Consider the following 27,111-nt stretch of genomic DNA (forward strand, 5'->3'; position numbering starts at 1 on the left):
GAGGAATAAACGATACGAGGAGTTTTATTGATCAAGACAAAGAATAAGCGAGGTGGACTAGAACATGCATATTTCCAATTCAGTCTTTAAATAGATAAGACATCAATAATAAATATCAGGGCACCTCAAACCAAACAAAATAACCAACACCAGACAAAGCAAACCTAACAAGTTGATGTATCATTCAGTTAGCTTCATGACGAACCATATAAGTTTATGTATGATACGAGGATGGATCGTGTATGACGACATAATTTCCTCCAGCTAGCTAGGGAGCTAGACTACTCAAGAACAATATTGGAAGTTTAGAAACTGTTTGCTCAGACTTGATGAGTAGGTACGTAGTAGTATACTACCACAACAACATCAACAGAAGCGATATATAATATATATATATATATATATATATATATATATTATGTGTACATGTGTATATATAATTGTATATATAGGGAATTGTTATTAGCATTTTAAAATTTTAATTTGGCGCTCCAAACTTTCTATAATTATAAAGAAAAATACACTTGTGAGGGGTATATAATTAGATTTTTTGAGTGCTAATAATAGTTATATATATATGAAACCCTAATTCTTAATTTATTGGATCTTGATCACATCCTCCTACTCCCTCGAGACTACGAATTTGAAAGGAGTTTGGATTGATTTTCAAATTCTTGTCTTGATCCCTAATTATTTACAATCCTCTCTCATTTAAGCCTGGTAAATTTTTTTAATTTGGAACCGCTGCACTATTACCGTTAAAAATGTAACTGCAGCAGGATTTAGGCTTGAATATTAGAGGTAATTCTGATATATCATTAACACAAATATTTACTAAATATTTTAAATTTTCAAACAAAAATATATTTTAAGCAAGTGGCATTTTACCACATTGGTAGAAAGGAGTTGCATGTTGGCGTGGGTTCGAACCCAATCGGTGATTAATCTAACAAAATCTAAATATATTTAAAATTTTATTGTAACTTGATATCCTGACAGATTCACATATGTAATTAATTCAAATATAGTATTTTACTTTCATTAATGGAATACCTAAATAATTTATTATTTATTATTTTGATCGTTGAATACCCTTGAATTACGCACCCAAAAAATTTCAATTGAATTCCATTTCTCATCTTACTCTGGGAAATCAGCTCAAAAACCACCATAAGATATTATCCGACGAAGGATAAATGCATGTATCGATCGAGCACTAATAAGGATGAAAATTATGAAAATATTCAACACCTTTTAATATGCCTTTGAGGCTTTGAGATTTGAGCTTTGATCTCTCGTGAAGACTCATTACTATTCGCGGAAAGGTTAAGACTTTCTTAGAGAAAACAGGATACAACCGACTGCAACGTCTCGTTATCCACTTCGTACATAATCTAGTGGTATCTATTTTTACTTATAAGTAAGAGGTTTTCGGTTCTATTCTTGTCAAAGTCGAATTTAAACCAGATTATTGCTAGCTTATTATGAGGCTTAACCCAACCTCCCACTCCTTAGTATAGATAATATTGTTTGTTCAAAAAAAAAATCGTAATAAATGGATTCAAGGAGATCTATTTTATCTTGTAATCATTCTTATTCCCTTGTAGCTGTTACGCAAATTCGCACAAATGAACAAACACAACCCCTACAAGATTTACGAGCACCCCTTCCTGCATATGCATACATGCATGTCTTCCCTTAATTGGACTATACAGTACTCATCAAACAATTTTCCAACTATAATTAATATTTTAGGCACAAGCTACGTACTACCAGACATATATATTCGACATATTGATATAAGTACTTAACATGCATTGTAATTTATGGATCTTTTATTTTTTATGGAACAATTAAGTTAATTAAACTCACCAACTAAATTAAATCTCCATATAAGTAATTGAACCACTAAATGAAACAAGTATAGTGCAAATTAATCTCTCTTTAATTAGTGAAACAAATTCATTGAGACCTTGTAATTAAAACAAGAAGGCATAATTGCTTTTAATATAAGTACTTAACACAAGGCTTCTAATACTTGGTACTGACTGCTTTTAAGTGAAACTACTGGTGTAGGAGTATAAGTAAAAATAAATGGAATGGTTGAAATGGAAGGTGGGTTTGACTTGTGTTGAGAGAATTGCAGTCTCAAAGTAGAAATTTTTCAGTGTGTCAGTAACATATCTCAGTACAATAAGTGTTATAATACAAATCATTATAAATAATTGTATTATTACACTTCATGTCTGATAAATTTAAAAAATCTCTCTCGCAAAGTGGAATCATGTTTAACTTTTCGACACACGTGGTAGTCAGTGTGAAAAAAACTCTTATACGTTACAAGTTACAACCATGAAGGAAGGACATGAATCATCTTCGGATCCATTGGTCCTAATCTATCAAATATCGTAATCCAAGCAATTGAAATTTGATCCAACGATTAAAATTCTTATAATTTTTAAAGTGACCTCTATTTATAGCTGTTATATCAAATTTCAAGGGTCCGGATCATGAAACTTGAAAGATTAAGACCAATGGATCCGGAAGGATCCATGTCCATGAAAGAATTTACCGGAATTAAAACGAAGGAAGGAAAGTTATAAAACAATAAAGGTCAAACGTAAAAATTGTGGTGGAAACTGGGGAAGGAGAAAAAGGGTATATTTGTCATTACAAGGGAGTGGGGAGTTGCATGAGGCAGCCGGGAAATGAAAAGTGTTGTCCACCGGTGGGTAGGACTAGCAAGTAGTAAGGTTTAGGGAGCTGGTATTAAACGCTCAACGACTGCCCACCTGGCCCTGAGAATACCCACTTCTATATTTGTGCCACCACACACAGAAAACAAACAAAAAATACTAAGTAAACCCTTTCAAAGTGTTACCCTTCATGAATTATCCGTCGCCTCATGTTTTTTACGCAATATCTTATAATGGTTGCATGATAAATGTGCCAAAAAATATGAGGTGGCGGAGAGTCTCACTTTTAAGAGCATCTCCTTAGCATTTCTCCACAGAGAAAAAAAAACCAGAAAAATATTAGGCCCTCCAAAGGGGTGTGTTGAGAGAATTTAATTGCTTTGCCCATTTGCTTCTCTCTCTCTGACCGTCAGGTGGTGTTAGTAGAAAAGCAAACGCTTTTAAAATAATCAGTTACGAAAACCACAGAAATCAGTAGAAGCGGGGATATAGTGATTTTGTTAAAACCGGGTTGTGGAGGTTTAAGGAGGAAATGCGGTGGTTCTGAAAAATATATAGGGAAAGAGCATCAGTTAAGGAAGCCAAGCACACAGCCATTAGTACACCAAATTTTTTATAAACGGCAGTCAAGAGATTACCAAAGATTTCGACTTGATTTTAGAATAGATTAAATCTTGGACCGTGATTAACTTTTACCTAACAAAACAATCACCCACAAGTAAAATTATAATCTCTTGGCAGTGATTTTGTTGGGGTAAAAGTCAATCATGGGTCAAGATTTAATCTTCCAAAATCAAGCCGATATCTTTGATAATCTCTTAGATAGCCGTGTATGAAATTTTTGGTGCATTGAAACTTTCTTAACACTATGTTTGGATGAGAAAAATAAACTTGGAATTTAGATAAAAGTCAGAATTTGTAAATTGACATACATCAATTCTCTTGTTTGGATTTATAACATAGAAATTTAGAATTTCCGTATGGAAAAAAACTTGGAATTTGGGGCCTCCAATTTCCAAGTTTAAATTTCATGTAAATGGGTATCATTTCCCAATTTCTATGATTGTGAGATTAAAATTAACAAATTCCGTTTTCAATTACATTGTTTTTTTAGGTTAACCAAACAACAAAATTCATAAATTCTAGAAAATAAAATCATGTCATTTCAATTTTTATCATTTTAAAATTCCTTAATAATCTTAAATTTTTAGAAAAACTAATGAAAATGGCTTGAAAACTTTGAGTTTTAATGATAAGGACAAAATAAAGAGTAAAGTGAATAGTACCAGGTTTGACTTTTTAGTGTAAAAATATGATTTTTCGTTAAAATGAACAATATCGTGAGCTTTTTGTTAAAACTTCCTAAATTTTTTCACTCAAACATAATGTAACTGATGCTCACATTTCCTCCTTAAACCCTCCACAACCCAGTTTTCCATATCCCATACACGTATGCGTGTGTATATATATTAATATTATACAACCCACACACAACACCACAAAGTCAAAAACCCATATAAAATATCAGTCAGTGTTGTTGTTTGCTTGCTGTCTCTCTCGTGGGACTTGGCTTCTTCTGCTGATCATTAAACCATTTAGTACTTTCTTCTATCTCCTTCCAAACACAAGGGCGAGCTATAGTGTGAGTGCGACGAATTAATCCGAGGAGTAAAAAATGGAGTACGGCAGCGGAGGCGGTGGCTCTGGTAGCGGAGACCACCACGACGAGGCCTCCGGCTCTCAGAGAAGGAAGAAGCGCTACCACCGCCACACTACTCACCAGATTCAGAGACTTGAAGGGTAAGTCTAAAGTCTACGACTTTTGCTCTGCTTTTTTATGGGTTTGTTCGGTTGGAAAAAGCGAGTAATTTGGTTGCATGTGTTTGATATGAAGAATGTATAAGGAGTGCCCTCACCCAGATGAAAAGCAGAGGATGCAGTTGAGCAGAGAGTTGGGTTTGGCTCCTCGCCAGATCAAATTTTGGTTTCAAAACCGCAGGACCCAGATGAAGGTAAATTCTCTCTCACTCGCTCGCTCTTCTGCTTGAAAGTTACTGCACTTTTGTCTTCGTTACTTTTGTGCCTCACTGCTGTACTACTAATGGCAGGCGCAAAACGAAAGAGCGGATAACTGCGCGCTTCGAGGAGAGAACGACAAGATCCGATGCGAAAACATTGCAATCAGAGAGGCCCTCAAGAATGTGATTTGCCCCTCTTGCGGTGTCCCTCCACTCAACGAAGATTCCTACTTTGACGAACATAAATTGCGAATGGAGAATGCCCAATTGAAAGAAGAGGTTTTTACTCGATTTTCCATTTCGCTTTTGTACTAGAGTTTCAAGCTTGATGCAATTTTCTCTTCAGTTACTGTGTTTATCTATTCTTTGGATATTCAAATTTTCACTCTTTCATTCATTTGCAGTTAGATAGAGTGTCTAGTATTGCTGCAAAATACATTGGGAGGCCAATTTCCCAGCTCCCACCAGTTCAGCCTATTCATATTTCGTCTTTGGACTTATCAATAGCAAGTTTTGGGGGCCATGGGATGGCCGGACCTTCGCTTGATCTTGATCTTCTACCTGGGAGTGCTGCATCTTCCATGCCCAATTTACCTTACCAGCCTAATGGGTTTTCGGACATGGATAAGTCCCTCATGACTGACATTGCTGCAAATGCCATGGAAGAGTTGCTTGGGCTTTTGCGGACCAATGAACCCTTGTGGATGAAGTCTTCTACTGATGGGAGGGATGTTCTTAATCTCGAAACCTACGAGAGGATTTTTCCGAGGGCTAATAGTCATTTGAAAACCCCCAATGTTAGAATTGAAGCATCAAGAGATTCTGGTGTGGTTATCATGAACGGTTTAGCATTAGTAGACATGTTTATGGACCCGGTAATTCTCTCCTCCTCCTGGTTCTCTCTGTATTTTCTTATAACTTGCGATTCCCAAACCTGAATTGTAGCTTAACTGTTTACATCCAAGAGTTTCACAATTTTAAGTTTGCAGAACAAATTTGGAGAGCTATTTCCAACAATTGTCTCAATGGCAAGAACAATCGAAGTAATATCATCTGGAATGTTGGGAAGTCATAGTGGCCCTTTGCAGTTGGTATGTGGCTTAAAATTTTATTGCACTTCTATTTTGCTTTGTCTAGTCTTTTGCTGGAATTATGCTTGGATAAGTTCTTATCACTTGAAGGATGTTATTTAGATGTACAACGAGTTGCAAGTGCTTTCGCCATTGGTACCAACTCGGGAGTTCTACTTCCTTCGTTATTGTCAGCAAATCGAGCAAGGCCTGTGGATAATTGTTGATGTTTCTTACGATTTTCCACAAGATAACCAGTTTACAAACCAGTGTCGATCTCGTAGGCTTCCTTCCGGGTGCTTGATTCAAGACATGCCTAATGGATATTCCAAGGTTTGTTTCACAAACAAAAAGTATTTTTTCTGTATGTAAAATCTAAAATGTAATGGTATAACTTCGCTTACTTCTTCTATCATTGTGTTAAAAAATAGGTTACGTGGGTGGAACATGTGGAAATAGAAGACAAAGTTCCAACTCATCGGATTTATAGAGATCTTATTCACAGCGGATTAGCATTTGGAGCTGAACGATGGCTTGCTGCTCTGCAGAGAATGTGTGAAAGATTTGCTTGTCTAATGGTTTCAGGAACTTCTACTAGAGATCTTGAAGGAGGTAGCTACAATTTTCAACACCAAAGTTATTCAATGATCATTTAGCATTCTCCCCTAGAAGCTTAATTTCAACATTATTTTCTTTTTGTTGTGAATCAATCAGTGATTCCATCCCCTGAAGGAAAGAGGAGCATGATGAAACTAGCTCAAAGGATGGTGAACAACTTCTGCGCAAGCATTAGCGCATCCAACGGACATAGATGGACCACCCTTTCTGGGACGAACGAGATTGGAGTGCGAGTCACTATCCATAAGATCACTGATCCTGGCCAGCCCAATGGTGTGGTTCTTAGTGCAGCTACTACTATTTGGCTCCCCTTATCACCGCAGAATGTCTTCAATTTTTTCAAGGATGAAAGAACTCGACCTCAGGTACATTTATGCTTGCTAGAAAATGTTTTTCAAATCTTGTAACTTACTAATCAGATTAAATTAGCTGCAACTTATAAATTGGTTTTGAATTTTTCCTCAAGTGGGATGTGCTTTCAAATGGCAATGCAGTGCAAGATGTTGCCCATATAGCAAATGGCTCACATCCAGGGAACTGCATATCTGTTCTTCGAGTAAGACAACTCTATATTTGCGAAACAAGTTATTCTGTTTTTCGCATTAGCACTCGAAAAAAGTCTTTATGTTCCCCTCCCCGACTTTATTTTTACGTTAGGAAGAAATGTAAAATGACCTTTTTGGAGTGCATATAGCAGCTCTCTTCGTATTTTATTGTGAAACACAAATTATTTTAAGGACTACTTAATTAATCACAGTGCAACTTATTTTCCTTGTACTGTATAGGCATTCAACACTAGCCAGAACAACATGTTGATACTCCAACAGAGCTGCATAGACTCATCAGGCTCACTTGTTGTGTACTCCCCTGTTGACCTACCATCCATAAACATCGCAATGAGCGGCGAGGATCCTTCTTACATTCCTCTGCTGCCCTCAGGGTTCTCCATTTCTCCCGACGGGCAGGCAGATCAAGGGGACTGCGCCTCATCAAGTTCTTGCAATGCAACTGGAAGCGGATCACTAATCACAGTGGCATTTCAAATTCTGGTGAGCAGCTTGCCGTCCACTAAACTGAACTTGGAGTCGGTAAATACCGTTAATACCCTAATCGGAAACACTGTGCAGCAAATTAAGACAGCCTTGAATTGCAATAGTTCCTGATGATGATCACTTTCTGCTACACAACTGTTTTTCCTTGTCTACCATTGATCTTAAATATTTCTGATCAGAAATTATCAGAGGTATTCAATGTGGGACAGATCATCTGCGTTAGTTGAAAACTTTGAATGCCCTCTCATCAAAGATCTGAAGCTGTTCATTTACTTCCACTGCTGCTGCTGATGGTTCAGAAGAGCTGTGTTTTTGCTTCCAAGGTTCATCACAATTTACACCAACTACAAATTTTTTTTTTTTTTTGGGTGGGGTAGGTTTTTGTTCTGGCCAGTGATTTTAACGCTCGTCTTTTAACCTCATGTGCTCCTTCTGTGAGTGCGTAAAAAATTTTAATGCTCGTCTTTTGACCTCATGTACTCCTTAGGTATGGGAGTGCGCGTGGTTAGAAGAGGAGTGTTAAAATCACTAGCCTTTGTTTTTGAGTTGTTTTTGTTATTTTGCAAATTTCGTTTTGGAAAAGTAGAGCATTAAAAGAGGGAGTCAAGAACGCACCATACCCGTCTTCTTTCTTGCTGAATTTCTCTCCGTCCATCTCTCTCCAGCAAGAAAAAAGGTTGTATGGTTCGGGCATTGACTTCTTGTTCAGCAACTTATGTATCTTAGTTTAAACCATATTTGAATTTCCTCTCAACTTTTCCTTCTTGACAAATCAAAAGTGCCTTGATTAATTTGTGTATATTTTTCCGTTTAGTGAGCGGAGGGAAACAAAGTTGTCTGATTAGGAAAATTTTTTAATTGTTCAAATTGAACAGACTAGTATGGGCAAAAATTAAAATACATAATTTATAATATACTTTACGAATGATGTGATCAAACATTCTTACTTAATTTTTGGTTATACGATGAGGAACGGTAAATATTAAATAGCCAAGAGTTGAGTGTAATGAAAGTAGGGCCAACACGTTGACCATTGGAGGGGATCCTTGGCTTCAATTTGTGGGGTTCCATTCCATGCTTTTCCTTGAGACTGGAAACGTGGAAATTGAGCTTAAAGATCTCAATTGTTATGCCTCGGCATTTTCCGGAGGGAAAAAGCATTTCCTTGATGAACTTTGATTGATATGACCCTGACTGACCAACTGTCCACTTATTACGTCATTTAACCAATTTCTTTGAGTTTGAGTTGGATGGTCAATTTGTTGAATAAAGGTAGATCCCCCCATAAGCTTGGGGCCATCAATCAATCTAGGACTTTTGAAACCTTTGGAACTTTCTTTGTCAAATTAAATGGCAACCAATAGGTACTACTAATTAAAACTAAGGTTTTGCCCTTCAAACTAAATATTTACATCATTTTTAGAGTCACGTTTGGAACATCAAAAAGTTTGACAATGAAGAGTGTTAAAATCACTTGTTAAACAAGGAGCGTTAAAATCGGTGTTTGCTAGAGTCACGGGAGAAGTGGAAGAAGAAGGGAATATCATCATCAACCCTAGCTTACATCTTAAGCCATGCTTTTACAGAATCAGTCAGTCATAATTCATAAATATGGGGTTCATCAAAGTTAGCAGCACACAAGATAATAAATTGGACTTGGTTTGTTATTGCCTAATGCCTATTGATCAGCACAAAGCACAACTTTATATTAGTTTGATGTTTGTGAGGAAACTGAGCAAGTGAGAACCAAAGGTGCTGCAACAAAACCAGTATAGTATAGTCAGCCATAAAGACAGGGTCTTAAAACACCATCAATGCATCATGTAACTCTATCTCTACAGCTAGCTATGAGCTTCCCACTTCCCACACCCTCCATCCATCATCATTCACCATGCAACCCTAGCTTTCCACCACTCTACTCGGTAAACCTATTAAGTACAGTACCTACCTTTGCTTTGTTACCTCTTCGGGTTGAACTGCCGGTTATGTTTCTTTGACATGATCATAACCCCCCTCCCCCAATAAAAATTATTAGGTGTGGATGATCACATTGCGTGTTTGTTTAATTGCAGATAGAAAACATCTATCTTACACGCTACTTGTTTTTAGCCATTATTATCTCATCTCCTTATGTTTGGTGCATGTACACGGGCCGTCTGGATTAAAGAATTTCTCTCAAATCACAAAAGACAAAAGTATTTTATTAATTAAATCCATCTAATTTGATTTGTATTATATGATATACTATACAACCTACCATATGGTTGTCTGCACAGGTTTACTTCATTAGTACTATGTAGGGTTTTATTAAAAGAAAAACTAATGAAAATGACTTGAAAACTTTGAGTTTTAATGATAAGGACAAAATAAAGAGTAAAGTGAATAGTACCAAGTTTGACTTTTTAGTGTAAAAATGTGGTTTTTCGTTAAAGTGAACTGTACCGTGAGCTTTCCGTTAAAACTCCCTTTATTAAATGATCTTGATGGTAGGGTTCCGATCAGAAAAGAGGAAATTATGAAGGCAGACATTGACATTTCTCCAATTACAATAACCCAACTAGCCTAGACTCTAGACCTTATTTTTCAAATTTCAATTAATAAAGCTATCAATTTTAAGCATGTCGTCGATTTATGGTCGTTGTATCATTGTTATTTAATTGTAATATAATTAATATTTACTTTTAATCAATTAAATCATTGAGATTTAACATATGAGCATTTTAGGCCAATTTTATATATATACACATACATATATATATATATATATATATATATATATATATAACAAGAGGGATCTCTATTTTTCAAAAAAAAATGGGGACACCCTCTTGACCGTTGGATTGACTTTAATGAAATTGTGTGGTTGAGATTATATCACATGTCACACAATCACAACCATACAATTTCATTAAAGCCAAATCTAACGGTCAAGAGGGTGTTCCCATTTTTTTTTTTTAAATGAAGATCCCTCTTGTTAAGGGATTCCTATATGTATATACACACACACACGCACACGCACACACGCATACATTGCTTAATGTTTGGTTTAGAAGATTGGTCTGAGTCTCATAAGAGAGTTGGCAAACTGGCAAGCCTATGTTTTATGGGCTTCTCACCAACACCACTCAGCCCATTATGAACATATAACAATGCCCAAACTCCTAAAGCTGAAGTGGGCTTTTAACATGAATTTTCGGAAGCGTGGAAACAACATGAATCTCTGATTCTCTTGGGAGAAGGCCATTTTGGGAATCATACATAATACCACTAATGCCTCTCCCTTCTACAACTTATAAAAATTACAATTTATTAAATAAGGGCAAATTAAGTTTAAAAAACCCACTTATGGTGAGTTACAAACCTTTTATTTAATTATTTAAAACCATAAACTGTAAATTAAATGTTTTTTTTTCTAAATAAAATTAAAATATCTAGATTAAACTAAAAGTTAAAATACAAAAAAATTAAAGTAAACTTTAACGAAAATTTTCCGGTACTGTTCATCTTAACGAAAAACCACATTTTTATACTAAAAAATCGATTCTGGTACTATTCACTTTACCCTTTATTTCATCTTTATCTTTAAAACTCAAAGTTTTCAAATGCTTTTCATTAGTTTTCTCAAAATTAAATAGAGAGAGTGAAGAGAAAGCAAGGAAATGGAAAAGGACATTTTGAAAAACAAAGATCTAGCTATGGATTGGGTAATGGTTATTTGTCTTTATAAAATGTGAATGGGTTTGCAGGGCACGTGTCAATTGTCTGTTGGAGCCCAAACTTGATCCCCAACTAACCAAGAAAATATAAAGTAAAGAGTAGGAAATCTTGCCCAACTATCCTCCATTACAGCACATACTTGAAACCTACAAACTTGTGGTTGCAAAATTTCCATTTCTTTATTTACTTATGTTTTTGGCCTAAATTCTATTAGGTGGGTTCCATTAGTCTACTTCGCCTGGAGAATAGCCTAAATTCTAATCAGTATAACGTCATATTTTGTCACTTTTAAAGTAGAGGTTTATGTTTAATTTTGGCAAAAAATGAATTTGAACTAGACCATTCTAACTAGTTCATCGTTAAATTTAATCAAATCCCACTATATAATGTAGATAATATCGAATGTATTAAAAATTCCATAACTGCTGGTATGTTGCTGTCTATGGAGAGATGAACATGAATAGGGTGAGGAAAAGTAAGAGAGATAGGTGGCGGGGTTCAAGATTGTATTGATTTTTCGTTTCTTATGTGTAGGGTTGTAATTAAGGGTATGTGTGAAAAAAAAAAATTGTGTTTTAACGAAATAATTTCTTTAATTTTGATATATAAATGGAGTCCACACAGCAAGAGTTGAGTTAAAAAGAAAAAAGACGAAAAACAAATAAAAAAGATAGCTAGCATTTCTCTAGATTGAAACTTATTAAGGGTTTGTTTGGTACTGATGTGCTTTTATAAAAAATGGATATAAAAAAAAAGTTGAGTTCAAAAAGATGTTTGGTAAACACTTAAAAACAACTTATTTTCACAGTTTTGGGTAAAAAAAAGCTGAAAACGTGAAGTACCAAAAATAAGCTTATTCTCACAACACAGCAAAAACAGTTTTTTTTTAAAACACAACAATACTAAACCAGCCCTAAAGTGTATCTTAGCCCTGGTTTGGTACTAAGGTGTTTTTGAAAAAAATGGGTATAAAAAAAAAGCTGAGAGCTTTGTTATGTTTAGTAAACATTCAATTTCAGTTTTTTTTCACAATTTTGAGTGAAAAACAAAAATAAAAAACATAAAGCTGAAAAACCCAACTCAAACGGTGTACATTTATTCGGATGATATCAGTCAAAAACGGGAACCAAATTATTAAGATAAATTGTTCGGATAATAACCTCTTGGCCCAATATATATAGATATTCAAAGAATAGAAATCATTGGTTTTTTGTGGTCAATATATGAATATAGTTGTTTTGGTTGGACGAATGGAAAGAGAGTGACGGTCACAATGGTGGGGCCAGCGGGGCCTGCGACAGTGGCGTTTAAATAAGGAAGACACGAAATAAAGGTCAGCTGATGTGTCAAAAAGCGCAGATAATGGTTCTCAAAAAAAAAAGCGCAGATAATGGTGGGGTGGGGACCACCTCAGTTCGTCTCTCTCCCACATCCCCCACATTTTCTCTCTATTTTTCAGTAGACTTACCCAAAAAATCACATTCACATGATATTTAGATATATGTTTGATATATATTAATTGGGAAACATCGGTGACATTATATATATATATATATATATATATATATTTTTTTTTTTTTGATACACGGTTTTTTTGATAATTTGAACTATTTATCTTTAAAAAAAATCATTTATAGATTATTCTTGTAAAAATTAGACAAATTCAAAATTACTAAGACATTTATTTGTAGAAAAAAATGGACAAATACAATTCTATAAATAAATTCTAGACTCTTAATTCAACAATCAATTTTAGTAATTTTGGGTTGATATGATTTTTGAGAAAAAAAACATAGAAAAATAGACGGATTGTTTATATACATTACAAAATAAATTCTATTGTCAAAAAATTAGATAAAAAAATATATGGCAGGGATCTGCCATATATATTATGTGTCGAATCTTTATTATATGATCAAGATTGATGGTTGAAGGGACACCACTTGCACTTTGCACTGAGAAGTGAAAGGGACTTGGCTTTTGTCTCTCCTTGTTTCTTGTGGCTTAGATATTTTCTTCATTTTATTATTCAATTATCACCCTTTCTATTTAACTCTTGTTCTTTTTTTCTCAAATTATTTGGGATGATATTATTTTGTTCCACCTATTATAACAGATTTGGATCATCTTCTGAGCCTAAGGAAATGATCTTATTGATTATTGATTAAGAAGTGTGGGTCGTTGAATTTTCATCTAACAGTTATAATTATTATAACTTTAAAAGGACCTCATGTTTATAGTCGTTAAATGAAAATCCAACGGTCCACACTTTTTGGTCAAGAGGATCCTCTTCTTGGGCTCAGGAGAGGATCCAAATCCTATTATAACTAGTTAGTTCTAAATTTTTATATTTTAATATAACTATATCGTTGTATAATTTTATTTTAATATTACACAAATATAATAAATTGTCTTTTAAATAAATATGCAAATATTAATTTAAAATGTCAATAATAGCTCGCAAAAAGTAATAAAAAACATGAGATTTGAAGGAGTCTAATTTTGGAAATAAATGAAAATATCTAATTGGTGATAAAAGACTGGGTCTTGCAGTAATTATCCAAATCTCGGTTGGAGTATTGGGAAGATTAAATATCTTCCACAAAAATATCAAGAAAATAAAAAAAATGGGGATTTTTGGAGTTTTCTTAACATGGGAGAAAAGCCGAAAAGGTGGGAGACAGGTTACAACTCACCAGAAAGTGCCGGGTGTCTGAGGGTCCCCTGCGTCCTCAGCCACAAGATTTGTCCATCGCCCAAACTCCCTTCCAGAATTTTCCCACTCGACCTTTTTTATTTTCTCAAAAAATAAATTAAAATTAAAACTCTCCAGTCCGACTCTGACGTGGCCGATCCTGCTTTTATTTTGTTCCTCCTCCATATAACTCTCAATTTCCTTGTGCGCTTCTTCTCTACTCTCACATTTCTTCTCTCTTTACATCCTCCTTCCTCTTCTTCTCTGGATTTGGATTTGGATTTCTGTATTCTTTTTGCTTTTTCCGGGAATCCGACGCCGGAATCTGTTTGTTTGTTTCTCGGGAAAGTCCGAGGGGAGTTTATTTTCCCTTCTTCTCTCCCAGTTACAAAACTGTCGAGAAAAAGTTTGTTTTCAATATTTCAAAGACCATTTGAGGTAAGCTTCTGATTGATCTGCTTTATTTTCCCATAAAAATATTTTCTTTTCTTTTTTTGAAAAAAAAAATTGATAAAGTTTGATTTTTGTTCTTATTTGACCTTTTTTGTTCATAAATAAAGTATTTCTTTATTATTTAGATTCAGCGGAATATCCAATCGATGAAATTCTGTGTTTTTGATTTGTTGTGAATCAATTTTGCAGATTTAAGGTTTACTTTGGAGTAAACGTGTCGGACTTGTTCTGTTTGATTTGAGCAGCAATGGCAGTTGAGGTATGCAAAAGCAATTTGTCTTACTATGTTTCAATTTTCTGTCTTTTTAATCCATTGTTTTGGCCGGATCTGATGATGGCATGTCAGTGAATACTTTCTTGGTACAATTTGTTCCAAAAGTCGAGGAATTTGAGTGTCGATTCGATGCATACTTAGATAGATGTCTCAGATCAAGATGGGGTTTTGAGGCAGTGGTTAAATTAAGTTTATGATTAATTGATGAAATATTTCGTCGTCTGTTTCTGTGGATTGGTTGTGTTTCTGTTAACTATTTCAAGCAATTTACCTGATTACTTACTCTGTAGTGGATTAGTATTGCGATGCTTTCAAGCTCGTGCAGAGTTATTTTGTTGTGTGTTTTCGAACCGAGTTGTGTACTAATGAAGAACGCTTTTTCGCTTGTTTTTTACTATGTTGGAATCAAAAGTATCAACTCGACTTTGTGTTTGGACATAGGATAAGATTGAAGCCACAGGGTCCAACGCCTCTGTTGCGGTTGGAAATTGCAGTTCAAATGGTGATGCGCAATCTAATGCGGAGATTTGTTCATTTGGCAGTGACCATGCACCCAAGGTCACCTTCTTTTCATTGCCCTCGTCACGGAGGGGTCTCCTTTTGCCTAAAATTTATGTACCTGCTTAAATTTTCGCTCAACGGTTCTTTGTTTTCTTTCTTCAGGTTAGGAAACCGTATACGATTACAAAACAAAGAGCAAAATGGACAGAGGAGGAGCATCAGAAGTTCCTGGAAGCCTTGAAATTGTACGGCCGAGGTTGGCGTCAAATAGAAGGTATAAGCTCAGTGCCTCGTAACTTTGTCTAGATTCTAGAGTAACTTCCTTACACACCATCTGACGATGAAGTAAAACTCATCTTTATGCAGAACATGTAGGCACCAAAACTGCAGTTCAAATTCGAAGTCATGCTCAAAAGTTCTTCTCTAAGGTTTAATGCCTATTCGACTTTAGTACCTATTTCCTTTTGTAGTATGTACAGGATGCTAAAGTTTCTTGAGTTAGATATTCAAGACCCCCATTAAATCGTCCTTTGGCCGTATTTTTTATTAGCATGTATCCTTCACTGTATTGATATGTGGTTTTTCTTGCTTCCAGGTATCTAAGGAGTCATGTGGACCTAGCGAAGGCTCCATCAGGCCTATTGAGATTCCTCCTCCGAGGCCTAAGCGGAAGCCTGTTCATCCTTATCCACGAAAATCAGTGGATTGTCTCAATGGAACACCAGAAAGGTCACCGTCCCCACAATTTTCGGCTCAAGGGAAAGATCAACAATCTCCTCCTTCAGTATTATCTGCACAGGGTTCAGATTTACTGGGGTCTGCAGCTTTGGACCAGCATAACAGATCTTCAACCCCGACTTCATGTACCACTGACATGCACTCAACGGGCCCATCCCATTTTGAAAAGGAGAATGATTCTATGACGTTCAGCTCATCTGCTGAAGAAGTGCAAGGGTCCTCGCCATCAGTCCAGTTATCTGCTGACTCAGTCTTGGAAAAATTTCCGTCCGTGGTATGGTGAACTCTTTTTTTATTTCGATTAGATTCCTGTACTCTGTTTTGGTTGGCTTCTGACATGATCTGGATTTCCAGAATTACAGATCAGGTTCCAAGCACACTGTGAGTACTGAAGAAGATGCTGGCAATTCAGGAGCTTCTACGAGCATTAAGCTCTTTGGAAGGACAGTTTCGGTACTAGACTCGGAGAAACAATCTCCAACTGGTGCCAAGGATTCTAAGACGCCGACATCAAAGGTGGAACAAGACAATTGTGAGAGGGAGAATGATGAGCTTGTTCAAACACCAAGATCAGATCTGTTAGATACGAGTTTGACACTTGGTGGGATTGTTGGTAATTTGTATCCATCGGCATGTGGTGGTACAACTACTTGGGAACACCAAAAACATAGCCCTAATCCTGAAGCTCCTCTGCCATGGTGGGATATGTATCATGGTCTACCGTGCTTCCACATCAGATCGTGTAACCAAAACTCAGCTCAAATACAAATACGTGTAGATTCTTGTGCGGACGAAACAATTAAACAGACGGAAAGATCATTTGGTGGTGCAGTGGAAAGTTTAGGAGAGAAGCACGTAGAGTCTGTCAGTTCGTTACGCGAAGAAACTCGTTCGGCTCCCTGCAGTTCACGGAAGGGGTTTGTGCCGTACAAAAGATGTTTAGCAGATGTAAATAAGAACTCATCTGCCATAGTTTCTGAAAACATGAGGGACAGGCGACGGGCTCGCGTCTGCTCATAGTTTTGCATTCTAGACGTTCTGTTTTCAAGTATTTAGCAATACCCGCTTTGGTTGGAAGTTTACAATTCGATACGGTCCAGTCCGATGATGCTGCATTTATGCAACAAGCAATAATAGTAAACTTCCTTTCTGGATGTATTCTTTAAACGAAATTATTAGGCTTCAATTGCATACGCATTCGTTTCATTTGACAATTTTCTTGGTCGCGTCGCCAGTACGTAATCATTTCAATTCTTTCTTGCCTTGACAAAAAGGGGACTGAAAATCGCTACCCTTTAACGCATCGTCACAATTGCAGACAGAGAGAAACAGAGCACACAAAAATGAGAATTCTAATTAAGTGGATACTAGACAGTCTCCGAGTGAACGCATGGATGACTTTTGTGTAAACAACAATCAATGGCTACGGCCGACATTTCAATACCGTCTTGGGTTTTGTTTGGGGCCTTGACGAAGCTCTGATCTCGGCTTTGCAACTTCAACAAATATCACCCTCCCATCCAAAAACTGAAAAACAAAACAAGAAGCAAAGAAAAACTCAGTATCTGTTACGTCATTGTGGACGAGCCAATATAAGCAAAAGCTACCGAAGACATTGGAAACGAGTGCTGGTGTGCGCAGCCATCATTAGAAACGAGAAAAAAATTCAAGGTTCAAAAGGCCATCAGTTCATTATGTATATCTTCTCAAGTCACATAGGACACAAACTCCATCAAACAACTAACTCAATGTTTCATCAAGCTCAAAAACAATTGACTGTCTAGACTCTAGAACAGGTATAAAAGACTATAGTCATTGACCTACACGTCAATAAGTGAAGATTTCCAATTGAAAGCATGTACAACTTTTAAGACAAGATGTCACATCCCGGCCCGGAGTCCACCACGTCCCGGGCTCGCTCCACCACCTTAGCACGATATTGTCCGCTTTAGGCCCCAACCACGCCCTCACGGTTTTGTTTCTGGGAACTCACACGAGAACTTCCCAGTAGGTCACCCATCATGGAAGTGCTTTCGCGCGCTACTCGCTTAACTTCGGAGTTCCGATGGAACCCGAAGCCAGTGAGCTCCCAAAAGGCCTCGTGCTAGGTAGGGATGAAAATATACAATTAAGAATCACTCCCCTGGGCGATGTGGGATGTTACACAAGATTACACCTAGTTGTGGTTTCCCTTCTAACGGCAACACATCTGAGAGCAGTCATGGACTACGAAACTATGTACTACTTCACTAAACCAACATACTTTAAGGCCCTAGCATGCAAATCCTTGAGGGGATTTGATTTATGAGGTTAATGCATGTTTCTGAAAATAATGAGTCACAATCGGGGCAGCACAGCTGAAAATGATGGCATAACGTTAGAGCAGAGCATGACTATGCCTACACTTCTCGTGATATCATATGTTTCACGTTTATGCTAAGTTTACGCACCACCATTGGTTTAGATGATCATTACAAGGTGTAGAAACCTTTTCACACTGCCATCAAGGTACCCGTAAAACATAGGGGTCCCTGATAGAAGCAAGCCAAAATCCAAGTCTCCAAGATCTCTCTTGTGCAATAAGATTATATCAAATTACTACGAAACTCTATTCTCCTATGACACTCTCCTTGATATATTGTTGCTTCACTTGATGGCGAATGTTATCTTATAATAGTAAAGCCCGAAAGTCTGAGAGAGTATCTCAGCTTTGAAAACAGTTCAAATGCTCTTGAACTGCTGCTTTGGTGCATGTTTTGTACAAGTAGACATTTGATGAACAAATAGGCCAACTAATTGAATATGGATAATAACAAAGTAGGAAGCATTGCTAGGACAAATTTGGGGCATCTAGAATACTCACGAACACAAACATAAAGCAGTAGTATGAGACTCTCAAGCAGTGTAATTTCTTTCATAATTATTTATCTTCTTTTCGAAAAGGAAAAATGGAGCCTCCTGGGCAGCACGTACCTTTCCGTGCATTCCCTCGATAGCCTTTTGAGATTGCTCTTCAGTTTCATAGCGGAGAAAAGCAAAGCCTCTTGGCCTATTTGCAATTCTATCCATCACCAAATTGACTACAAATTGAAATGGAATTAATTTCGAAACCCAAAACAAAGTTAAAATCGACAGAAAAACAGCTGACAGAGGCTAATCGCAGCTCAACTAAGAAAAGAAACATGCCAAAATCTTTGATGCTCTCACCTTCTACAAGTTGTCCAAAATTTTGGAAAGCATTTCGTAAGCTCTCTTCAGTGGTACGAAACGAAAGCCCTGCATGACAATTGACAATTGACAAAGCATCCTTAATTTGGAGGACCCAAATGCATAAATTGTCCATCATTCAAGCCTCCAACAGAGACCCCATCAAGTTTGGTGCTTTACAAATGCAAATTGAAAAAGTTTTCACCTTTCAATCATACAATTGCAATTCCATGTTAAAGTAAAACCAAATGAATTTATCAATCAATATAAATATATATATATATGAAGGGAAATTGGGAAAGAGAGAAAAGCTAACCGCTGACGTAGAGCTTGGTGGAGGTGGAGGGAGAAGAAGAAGAAGGAGAAAGAGACGCTGATGGCGAGAAGGTGCGGTTTTTGTGTGTGGGAGAGGAGGAAAGGGACTGCTTATTCCGCCAAGCACGGCAGGCAATTGAGGAGGTGAAAGTGAGGGTGCAGCAGCCGCCGACCACCTGAGAAGATGTTTTCTGTTGTTTGAGTCTGTTGCTCGAACTGGAAGGCCATGGATTTGCAGGGCTCCTCAGGATAACAAAGGCCGTTGCCATTTGCCGTCAGTCAGTCTACACTCTGCTTCCACGAGTCTATAAAGTTGTGGGGAGAGCGTTTTAGGTACGTCTGCCCTATGGGGCGTGGTGAGTGCCAGTGGGGCCAAACTTGATGATTTAGGGACCAAACTTTAATAAACTTTTTCTTTTAAAACCCGAAGTGAAATAATCACAAAACTCAGGGGGCAAATTTATAATTAACTTAAAAAAGAAAAACAATTATTAGTCACAGGAGGCAGAGCGGCGGGGCGGCAAAGCTGAGTTAGGCAGCAGTGGTTGCAGTAGGCGTCCGGCAGGGCTGCGAACATGAATATGGTAATTAACACGAGACCGGCAGTGCTGTACCATTACCCTTGCCCGGACGGCGCGTTTGCTGCTTTGGCGGCACACCTCTACTTCTCCGCCGTCTCCGTCGAGCCCCTCTTCTTCCCCAACACCGTTTACAGCCCCATCACCCCCCAACACCTCCCTCTCGCCGATATCGACCACCTTTACCTCCTCGACTTCGTGGGCCCCTCTGGTTTCGTCCAGAAGATCTCCTCCGCGGTCCCGAACGTCGTGGTCTTGGACCATCACAAGACTGCCATTGGAACCCCCATAGGCGGAAACGTGGCCGGCGTCGTAGACATGAACAGGAGCGGCGCCACCATCGCTTTCGATTACTTCAGGGACAAAATTGACGCCGACAACAAGGCGGCGGTTGCTCGGTTTGACGCAGTGAGGAGGCTGTTCGAGTATATCGAGGATGGGGATCTGTGGAGGTGGATGCTTCCAAAGAGTAAAGCTTTCAGTAGTGGTTTCAAAGATTTGAACCTTGAATACGACGTCGGGTTGAACCCATCTTTGTTCCAACAGGTAATTTCAAATTTGCTTGCCTTATTAATTGATGTTGTTGAATTTACTGAAAAGTTGTGTGCTTTATTGATATTTGGTTTGAATGAGCAGCTGCTTTCTTTGGATTTGGAGTCTTTGATTAATGAAGGAATGGCGAGCTTATCGGAAAAGCAGAAATTAATAGATGAAACGCTCAGTTCGTCTTATGAAATTGCACTTGGCGGTGGAGCCTTTGGACATTGCCTGGTATTATTACTTATTAGTGTACTTCTTTTCTGCTTTCTATTGGACGGCTGCTGCTGCTCTGTGTGTGTGTCTGAACAACATAAGAAAGAAATAAAATTGATAGGAAATGCATAATCTTATCTTTTCTGCTTGTAGGCTGTCAATGCCGATTCTATCTCCGAGTTGAGGAGTGAACTCGGACATCAATTAGCTACTAAAAGCCGTAGTCTAAGTTTAAGGTATGTGGCATTCTGTTTCTTTACTCATGGTCTTGAAATGACATTTGTCGGAATTAGCGTTCAGGGCACGCTTCATGTTGCTGCTCTTTCCATTACTGCAATGCTTCAAGATTAGAAGTCTTGGGCTTTTTTAGTTTGAATTCAGTTTTATCATTGGTTGCGGGCCTCATAGAGGACTAAGAGGAGAGACTACTCAATTGTTGAATCCCATCCTCCAGAAACTGCACGTTTCTTAGAATCGCAATCCATACCTTTCTATCCATTCTCTTTGAAGGGGTTGCAAATCATGTCTGATTAGGAGGACCAAGTGATTCGCTCAAAATTTGAATCTCAACTACTGACACAGTAATCTTTTCAAGAGCTGGATTCATGATGATGATATTTTTGGTGAAGGAAGTGTATTGAGGAAGTAGGCTTGCAAACCAATTTGCAATTAAAATAATTTTATGAAAGAATTGTAGAAAGAAAATGTGAAAGTTTCAAGGGAGAAACCATGTGATGTAAAAATAATCGCACTATATCCAAACTGATGTTAGGACTGAACGCTGAAGCATGTTGAACCGTTGGGGCTATTTTTGCTCCTGTTAAAACTCGGTAAAAAGTCTGGTTAGTATAGACCCTTGTTAGACTCCTTGAATGCACTATTCTGGCAATTCATTATTTCATCTTGTTTTTCTGTTTGAAATCGATGTGGATAAACTCAGTAGAAAAGGGTTATATCCTGTCATCTTCATTTTTCAGAACTATATTCATGTTATTTTGTTTGTTTTCTGTGGAATCGGTTTTTTATGCCTGTTTATTGAGGTTGTTCTCTTCCAAGCATGGTTTTATTGAGCTCAATTCAAACTGTTCCACCCATCTGGAAATCCAATGCACATTTGGTAACTTGTTTGAGATGTATTTTAATCAGTGCCATCCTTCCATTTTACACTTTAGTTATGTTTTTTGTTTCTTTTAAATTCTTTGTAGGGGCATTGGTGCTGTTGTATACAGAGTGCCTGAGCTTGAAAATGACCAAATGCTAAAAATAAGCCTTAGGAGTGTGGACACCGAAGACACAACACTCATCTCACAGGTTGTTCTGTCATCACATGGATTTTCTTTCTGCCTGTTAAACATGGAATTAACTGGCACATATATGTAGTAATTTGGAAAAAGCTAAAACGCGTTTTGCATTTTCTTCTCAGGAATTTGGAGGCGGTGGGCATCGAAATGCTAGTTCCTTCATGTTAGGCTCTGCAGAATTCAAGCAGTGGAAACTGTGAAGATTAACATGCCATTCAAGAGGTACAACATCAAATTCGATTTGTTAAAAATGTATATATATAGCTTTATTCCACAAGTAACACCCAAATCACCTCAGGAAAGAGTTTAATAACAAAATCTCTAGACTGGTCATCTGAGATATTGACTCACTAGAGAATCAGCCAACAAAACTAAACCAAACCAAACCAAACCGTCATAAAATGACTAAAGCCAATTAAAGATAATTAATCTACCAATTAATGAAGGTATGATGACAAGCCTTACAAACTTTGTCTCGTGTTCTTCATGAAATCGTGTATATATGTTGTATTTTATTGTTTGAAAGTTACATCCGTCCATACATGCATTTTCAGGTTATTTACCGCCAACATCAATATTCCGGTAACCATCCATATACTCATCTCCATTGATCAGTTAGTTTGTGAAGGCCACATGAGAGAGCTGATCTTCACCACTGACACCAGCGTTAGAAGAACACTGCATCCACGTATCATCTGTGATGAACTGCATCCACGAATCGTCTTTGTCATCTTCCTCCTGCGGGCATGAGATTGACGATGACGATGCCATCGGATTCTCCGGTGACAGGGTTTGATCACAGTGATCATTGTTTACACCCTGTGATCTTTCATGAATATTGTTTAGTGTTAAATGACTTGATTGGCCTTGCTGCTCTTCAATCTCCGAGCAAATGCCATTTTTCTTAAACACGCGACACAATGCAAAAGAATCCTGCATATAAATTCATACTAGTTAATTAATTTATCTAGTCAAAGTGTAAAAGGAGTTGGAATAAAATATTATATAATTGATAACAATATATGCGTATTAATTATTTTGGACTTTGGAATAAAGTAAAAAGTCCCCGACACCTTCTTACACAAATGAAAGTGATCGATGTGTAGTTAGGCTGCTTTATAATTAGTGGTAGGCTGGTCTTGAGATTAGAATAATTTCTTATTTTGATCTCTCAAAAAATAAAAATCGATAAAAGTTATCTTTAAGTTTATTTACGGTAAACATTTTAGTTATTCGTGAAAAATCTTCTTGTTTTTTTTTCTTTTTCAAGGGGGATAACTGGTGGCAAGCACGGTTATCCATCATTCCGAGATGAAAAATCTCCTTGTTAAATAGGGGGGTTGTTTGACAAAAATATATATAAAAGGTTGGTCATGTGATTGTTCACGTGACAATTTAGTAAGATATTGATAGATTTTTATGGAATGACTAAAGTGATTTACAGTGGACAAAATCATGGACCACTTCTACAAGTGTGGAGTTATGCCAGATATCATTTTAGTTTGAAAGCCTTTGTTATATGATCAAACATAAGTAGAGTATAATAATCCTTAGTTCTTAATTAAGCTGGAGTTAATTAAGGGATATTAATTCATATCTGAATCTTGTGGAGGATTGTACTTTTGTCTGATTATAAAAAGGAAAAGGAGATTTAAGCGATCCAGTGCAAGCAACGAATATATGTCAGCTATGTGTTTATTTATTCCAGTATTTATATATTGCGAAAGTATAATATCGTAAATTACATGCATGCAATTCCAAACTCATGCAAGTTTCACGTTGATAGTTTTACTTTTCATTATTATACACGATAGCTTATGGTCATTATGTTCTATAATTAATCCTTTAATTTATAATTGGAGTGTTAATTAAGTTTAGGGCAAAAGAGGTAGAAATTAAAATAAAAAAGTACGAGAAAAAAAAGGAAATGCTTTTCTCCCTGCCTCAAGCATCGAACTTCATGCTTTTTAGGTCAAATATAGTCTGCTGATTCGAAAAAAAGATTAATCTCTGAAACAATGGTCTTATGGTTTCCTTTCTGTGCGATTTTGGTAGAGATAATAAAAAGGTCGTACCCAGTGCACAAGGCTTCCGCTTTACGCAGGGTCTGGAAGAGGTGAATGTCGGCTAGCCTTACCCCCATTTATGGAGAGGCTGCTCCCAAGTCTCGAATCCGAGACCTACCGCTCATGGGCGAAGGCACTTGCCATCGCACCAAGTGAAGTTATACTTCCCTCAACTAAAACTCACAATAATTATTCTAATCATCTTTTTTTTTTCATCAGCTAATCAGTAACAGTGAGTTCCTTCTTGATCACCACATAATTAGTCCTAATCAATAAATTAATGAGAGTGATCATCTTAATTAGTTCTATTCAATAAAATAGTGAGAGTGATCATCTTAAATTTATAAGTCCCAGTGGCACTTAATATTGATTGAATCCCACCATACTCAACAATTTAATGATGAGAATCATTTGGGACAAATAAAATGAGCTACAGATACAAAGAGAATAACCCTTAATCCTCCTAACTGACTAATTAACATGTGGACATTATATATATAATCGGGTGTGCTATCCACACACCCCTAATTACTTCCGACACACCTCTTATGTAATTATGTCATTTGATCGTCATTAGTTCATTCAATCAGATGGTTGAAAATTAAAAAGGTGTGTGAAAAGTAAAAAGAAGTGTGTGGATATCACACCCCATTATAATAATACATATGTATGCATTATTAATTAATTTAGAGCACGAACAATGCGTGTATAAATTGATGGAGAACAAAGTACCTGAATTGCGGCAGATGAGGAGGAGGTGTCGGGGTCGGAGGAGCAGTAGTAGTCCTTGTCGTCGAGGCGATACTCGTGCATGACCCAGTCAGTCCGAATGCCCTGAGGAGCTCGGCCTCTGTAGTAAACCAGCGTTTTCTTCATTCCGATCGCTCGATTCTGGCACGTCACTCTCCTGTCTTTTCCAGTCGACTTCCAATATCCTGCTCTCGTTGCTCTGTTTGTTCTGAAGCCATTAGGGTATTTTCGATCCCGCGGTCCAAAGAAGTACCACTCCGGGTCTCTACTTGGCAAAAACGATTTTTCTGCATTGATTGATGCACCAATCAAATATGTAATTGTATACAACTATACATGTAAATATAGATGACATAATTTGCATTGTATGTATCCTACATATAGCGCTCAAACGCTAACGAGTAAGTTAAGTATCATGATTGGTATACTGCTTGAATAATAATGATGTTGATTTGTAAGAGTACTCAAATGATGTTCGATGAACGACCTGCTAATTCCCAAGGCTCGCATTTGTAGAGATCAACTTCAGGAATGATGTCGAGCTCAATCTCTTGGCCGTTGATTTTCCTCTTGAGATAATAATTCACCAGCTCCTCGTCCGTCGGGTGGAACCTAAAACCGGGAGGTAATCCCACTGGCGCCATATAATTGATATGAACGCACGGCGCAAGCTAGCTAGTTTTTTTTGTCACTGATTGTTTCCTTGCGACCGATCGATCGTCCTTCTCCTCCTCCTCCTCCTAGCTAGCTAGCTAGTGATTTATGGCATCATGATCATGTTATATATAGAGGTATAAAAAGGACCGAAAGTCCCTTGTATTAAGGTCTTTCCTCACTCCTCATCAGGACCTCACTTTTCCTTTTCCAGATTCTCAGACAAAACCTTCTTCCTATTGACACTTCTCTGCCTTACTGAATATTTTTAAATTTTGCTTATTATCTTTCAATTTTGTTTAATTTGTTAACAAAAATCATATATATATATATATATGTGTGTGTGTGTGTGTGTGTGTGTGTGTTCATACATGTTATATATATTCTCATGTTAAGATCTTGTCAAAATATATATATATATATATATATATATATATATATTCTCCTGTTATGATTTTATGTCAAATACATTGTTGTTAGACTGAATTTGAGTCATATATATTCAAACATTCGCCACATCACAGTGTAATGTGTCACTCGTTATTACAAAACGATCATATATTTTGTTAATTAATTTGGTAGCTTAATTTCACTTTTGTTTTTTCAAGCCTCAATCCCCTTATCCCTTTCTGGCCGAAGGCCCTTTTATAAGTTACAGTTACAATATTCTCTTATCAGATCTTGACAATGAGTTGAGTTGTTACTAAATTAGCTAAAGTTATACTCTACTACTGGACAAAACACAAAACAAGGCTATTATATATTTGACATCTCCATTCACCTTTAAATAGTATATTTTTATTGTCTTTGATTGTTTCTCTTCTACTTTTACCAGCTATTAGTCACTACAAAATCTATATATCAAACTTTAGACATAGATCGTGTGATGTCATGAGTTTCACAAGACACAGTTTACTAAAACATGATTGGCTTCATTCATAAGTTATAAGACCATCTCTCCAATTATCAATTAGATGTTATAATACACGTATACATGTGTTTATACTCACGTATCAGGACGAAGCTGAAGAAGGACCAAGGGACATGTGCCCGGCCCTCCCCCTCGTTTTTAAGGTGGAATGACAAAACTACTTCCAAAGTATAAGATATCCAATTCTTTATAAATACATACGAGTTTCTAAACAACACACACATCTATTTATCTAGAATTATTTATAGAGTCTAACTACTGGATCAGATTTATTGGCTTATTGTGGATCTTTGTGGTGTATGGTTACCACTTTGTATTATATAACTTTTGTATGTTAGACGTTATAAATAAACATAAGGATTATTTGCATGAGAAGAGTAAGTCTCATACTACCTATTTTCATCTACTAAAATAGCATGAGCAAAATTATCTCTAAATTGATCACAACTATACCTTATAGAAGGGTAATGTTAGCAAGACCAAAATTTTAATTTGACCACATATTTCGTACCTTGATAATGCCAAGAAACCAATCCAATCCTTCTTTAACAACCAAAAATCTTATCATCTCTCCCCCCAAAACTAAGCACATAATCTGTGGGCCAAAATTTATTTTAGGTAATGCTATTCATACCATGTTTTTATACCACATTTCTATACCACCTTAAGTGGCATCTGATGTGCACAACCACATCATTTGAAAATTTTGCAAAATCCAAGGAAA

General features: G+C 36.9%; 5 protein-coding genes across 6 annotated transcripts; 3 read left to right on the forward strand and 2 right to left on the reverse strand.

Annotated features, from left to right (window-relative positions):
- Positions 1-4,186: 4,186 nt before the first annotated feature.
- On the forward strand, positions 4,187-8,208 carry LOC103438280 (homeobox-leucine zipper protein HDG11-like). Its single transcript, XM_008376819.4, has 10 exons — positions 4,187-4,496; positions 4,591-4,708; positions 4,805-4,993; positions 5,119-5,589; positions 5,704-5,805; positions 5,908-6,117; positions 6,216-6,396; positions 6,499-6,767; positions 6,869-6,958; positions 7,188-8,208. Exons 1-10 carry the CDS (start codon positions 4,372-4,374, stop codon positions 7,563-7,565), a joined length of 2,133 nt encoding a protein of 710 aa, XP_008375041.1. The 5' UTR covers positions 4,187-4,371; the 3' UTR covers positions 7,566-8,208.
- A 5,778-nt stretch (positions 8,209-13,986) lies between these two features.
- On the forward strand, positions 13,987-17,046 carry LOC103455685 (protein REVEILLE 7). The gene is made up of 7 exons (XM_008395264.4): positions 13,987-14,304; positions 14,509-14,578; positions 15,035-15,151; positions 15,257-15,368; positions 15,461-15,522; positions 15,690-16,106; positions 16,187-17,046. Exons 2-7 carry the CDS (start codon positions 14,567-14,569, stop codon positions 16,850-16,852), a joined length of 1,386 nt encoding a protein of 461 aa, XP_008393486.2. The 5' UTR covers positions 13,987-14,304; positions 14,509-14,566; the 3' UTR covers positions 16,853-17,046.
- Positions 17,034-19,726, reverse strand: LOC114825427 (organelle RRM domain-containing protein 6, chloroplastic). Its single transcript, XM_029104132.2, has 4 exons — positions 19,356-19,726; positions 19,040-19,108; positions 18,806-18,912; positions 17,034-17,359 (listed from the first exon to the last, which is right to left on the reverse strand). The coding sequence occupies exons 1-4, from the start codon at positions 19,621-19,623 to the stop codon at positions 17,270-17,272; spliced, it is 534 nt and encodes a 177-aa protein (XP_028959965.1). The 5' UTR covers positions 19,624-19,726; the 3' UTR covers positions 17,034-17,269.
- Positions 19,727-19,929: 203 nt separating this feature from the next.
- LOC103455736 (uncharacterized) lies at positions 19,930-23,005 on the forward strand. 2 transcript variants are annotated; one of them, XR_011582280.1, is made up of 6 exons: positions 19,930-20,478; positions 20,569-20,703; positions 20,839-21,802; positions 21,891-21,996; positions 22,109-22,208; positions 22,541-23,005. XR_011582280.1 is itself a non-coding variant. In XM_029104131.2 (6 exons), the coding sequence occupies exons 1-5, from the start codon at positions 19,930-19,932 to the stop codon at positions 22,184-22,186; spliced, it is 951 nt and encodes a 316-aa protein (XP_028959964.1). In that variant the 3' UTR covers positions 22,187-22,208; positions 22,541-23,005. The 2 variants fall into 2 exon arrangements, 1 of the variants encoding a protein (XP_028959964.1); XM_029104131.2 differs by having other exon boundaries at positions 20,839-20,921.
- On the reverse strand, positions 22,222-25,559 carry LOC103455686 (NAC domain-containing protein 54). Its single transcript, XM_008395266.4, has 3 exons — positions 25,290-25,559; positions 24,785-25,089; positions 22,222-22,919 (listed from the first exon to the last, which is right to left on the reverse strand). Exons 1-3 carry the CDS (start codon positions 25,444-25,446, stop codon positions 22,602-22,604), a joined length of 780 nt encoding a protein of 259 aa, XP_008393488.3. The 5' UTR covers positions 25,447-25,559; the 3' UTR covers positions 22,222-22,601.
- Between the last annotated feature and the right edge of the window lie 1,552 nt (positions 25,560-27,111).

Source organism: Malus domestica, chromosome 06 (assembly GCF_042453785.1).
Source record: "Malus domestica chromosome 06, GDT2T_hap1".
NCBI lineage: Eukaryota > Viridiplantae > Streptophyta > Magnoliopsida > Rosales > Rosaceae > Malus > Malus domestica.

Coding starts and splice junctions, on each gene's coding strand:
- LOC103455736 (XM_029104131.2), top strand. CDS start 19,930: ATGAATATGGTAATTAACACGAGACCGGCAGTGCTGTACCATTACCCT. Junction 20,922..21,890: donor AGCCGTAGTCTAAGTTTAAG/GTATGTGGCATT, acceptor AATTCTTTGTAG/GGGCATTGGTGCTGTTGTAT. Junction 21,997..22,108: donor ACACAACACTCATCTCACAG/GTTGTTCTGTCA, acceptor TTTTCTTCTCAG/GAATTTGGAGGCGGTGGGCA.
- LOC103455685 (XM_008395264.4), top strand. Junction 15,523..15,689: donor CTCAAAAGTTCTTCTCTAAG/GTTTAATGCCTA, acceptor TCTTGCTTCCAG/GTATCTAAGGAGTCATGTGG. Junction 16,107..16,186: donor TGGAAAAATTTCCGTCCGTG/GTATGGTGAACT, acceptor CTGGATTTCCAG/AATTACAGATCAGGTTCCAA.
- LOC114825427 (XM_029104132.2), bottom strand. CDS start 19,623: ATGGCAACGGCCTTTGTTATCCTGAGGAGCCCTGCAAATCCATGGCCT. Junction 19,109..19,355: donor CACCAAGCTCTACGTCAGCG/GTTAGCTTTTCT, acceptor ATTGTCATGCAG/GGCTTTCGTTTCGTACCACT. Junction 18,913..19,039: donor TTTTGGACAACTTGTAGAAG/GTGAGAGCATCA, acceptor TTCAATTTGTAG/TCAATTTGGTGATGGATAGA.
- LOC103438280 (XM_008376819.4), top strand. CDS start 4,372: ATGGAGTACGGCAGCGGAGGCGGTGGCTCTGGTAGCGGAGACCACCAC. Junction 5,806..5,907: donor ATAGTGGCCCTTTGCAGTTG/GTATGTGGCTTA, acceptor GATGTTATTTAG/ATGTACAACGAGTTGCAAGT. Junction 6,118..6,215: donor TGCCTAATGGATATTCCAAG/GTTTGTTTCACA, acceptor GTTAAAAAATAG/GTTACGTGGGTGGAACATGT.
- LOC103455686 (XM_008395266.4), bottom strand. CDS start 25,446: ATGGCGCCAGTGGGATTACCTCCCGGTTTTAGGTTCCACCCGACGGAC. Junction 25,090..25,289: donor CGAGCCTTGGGAATTAGCAG/GTCGTTCATCGA, acceptor CAATCAATGCAG/AAAAATCGTTTTTGCCAAGT. Junction 22,920..24,784: donor CCTCATCTGCCGCAATTCAG/GTACTTTGTTCT, acceptor ATTTATATGCAG/GATTCTTTTGCATTGTGTCG.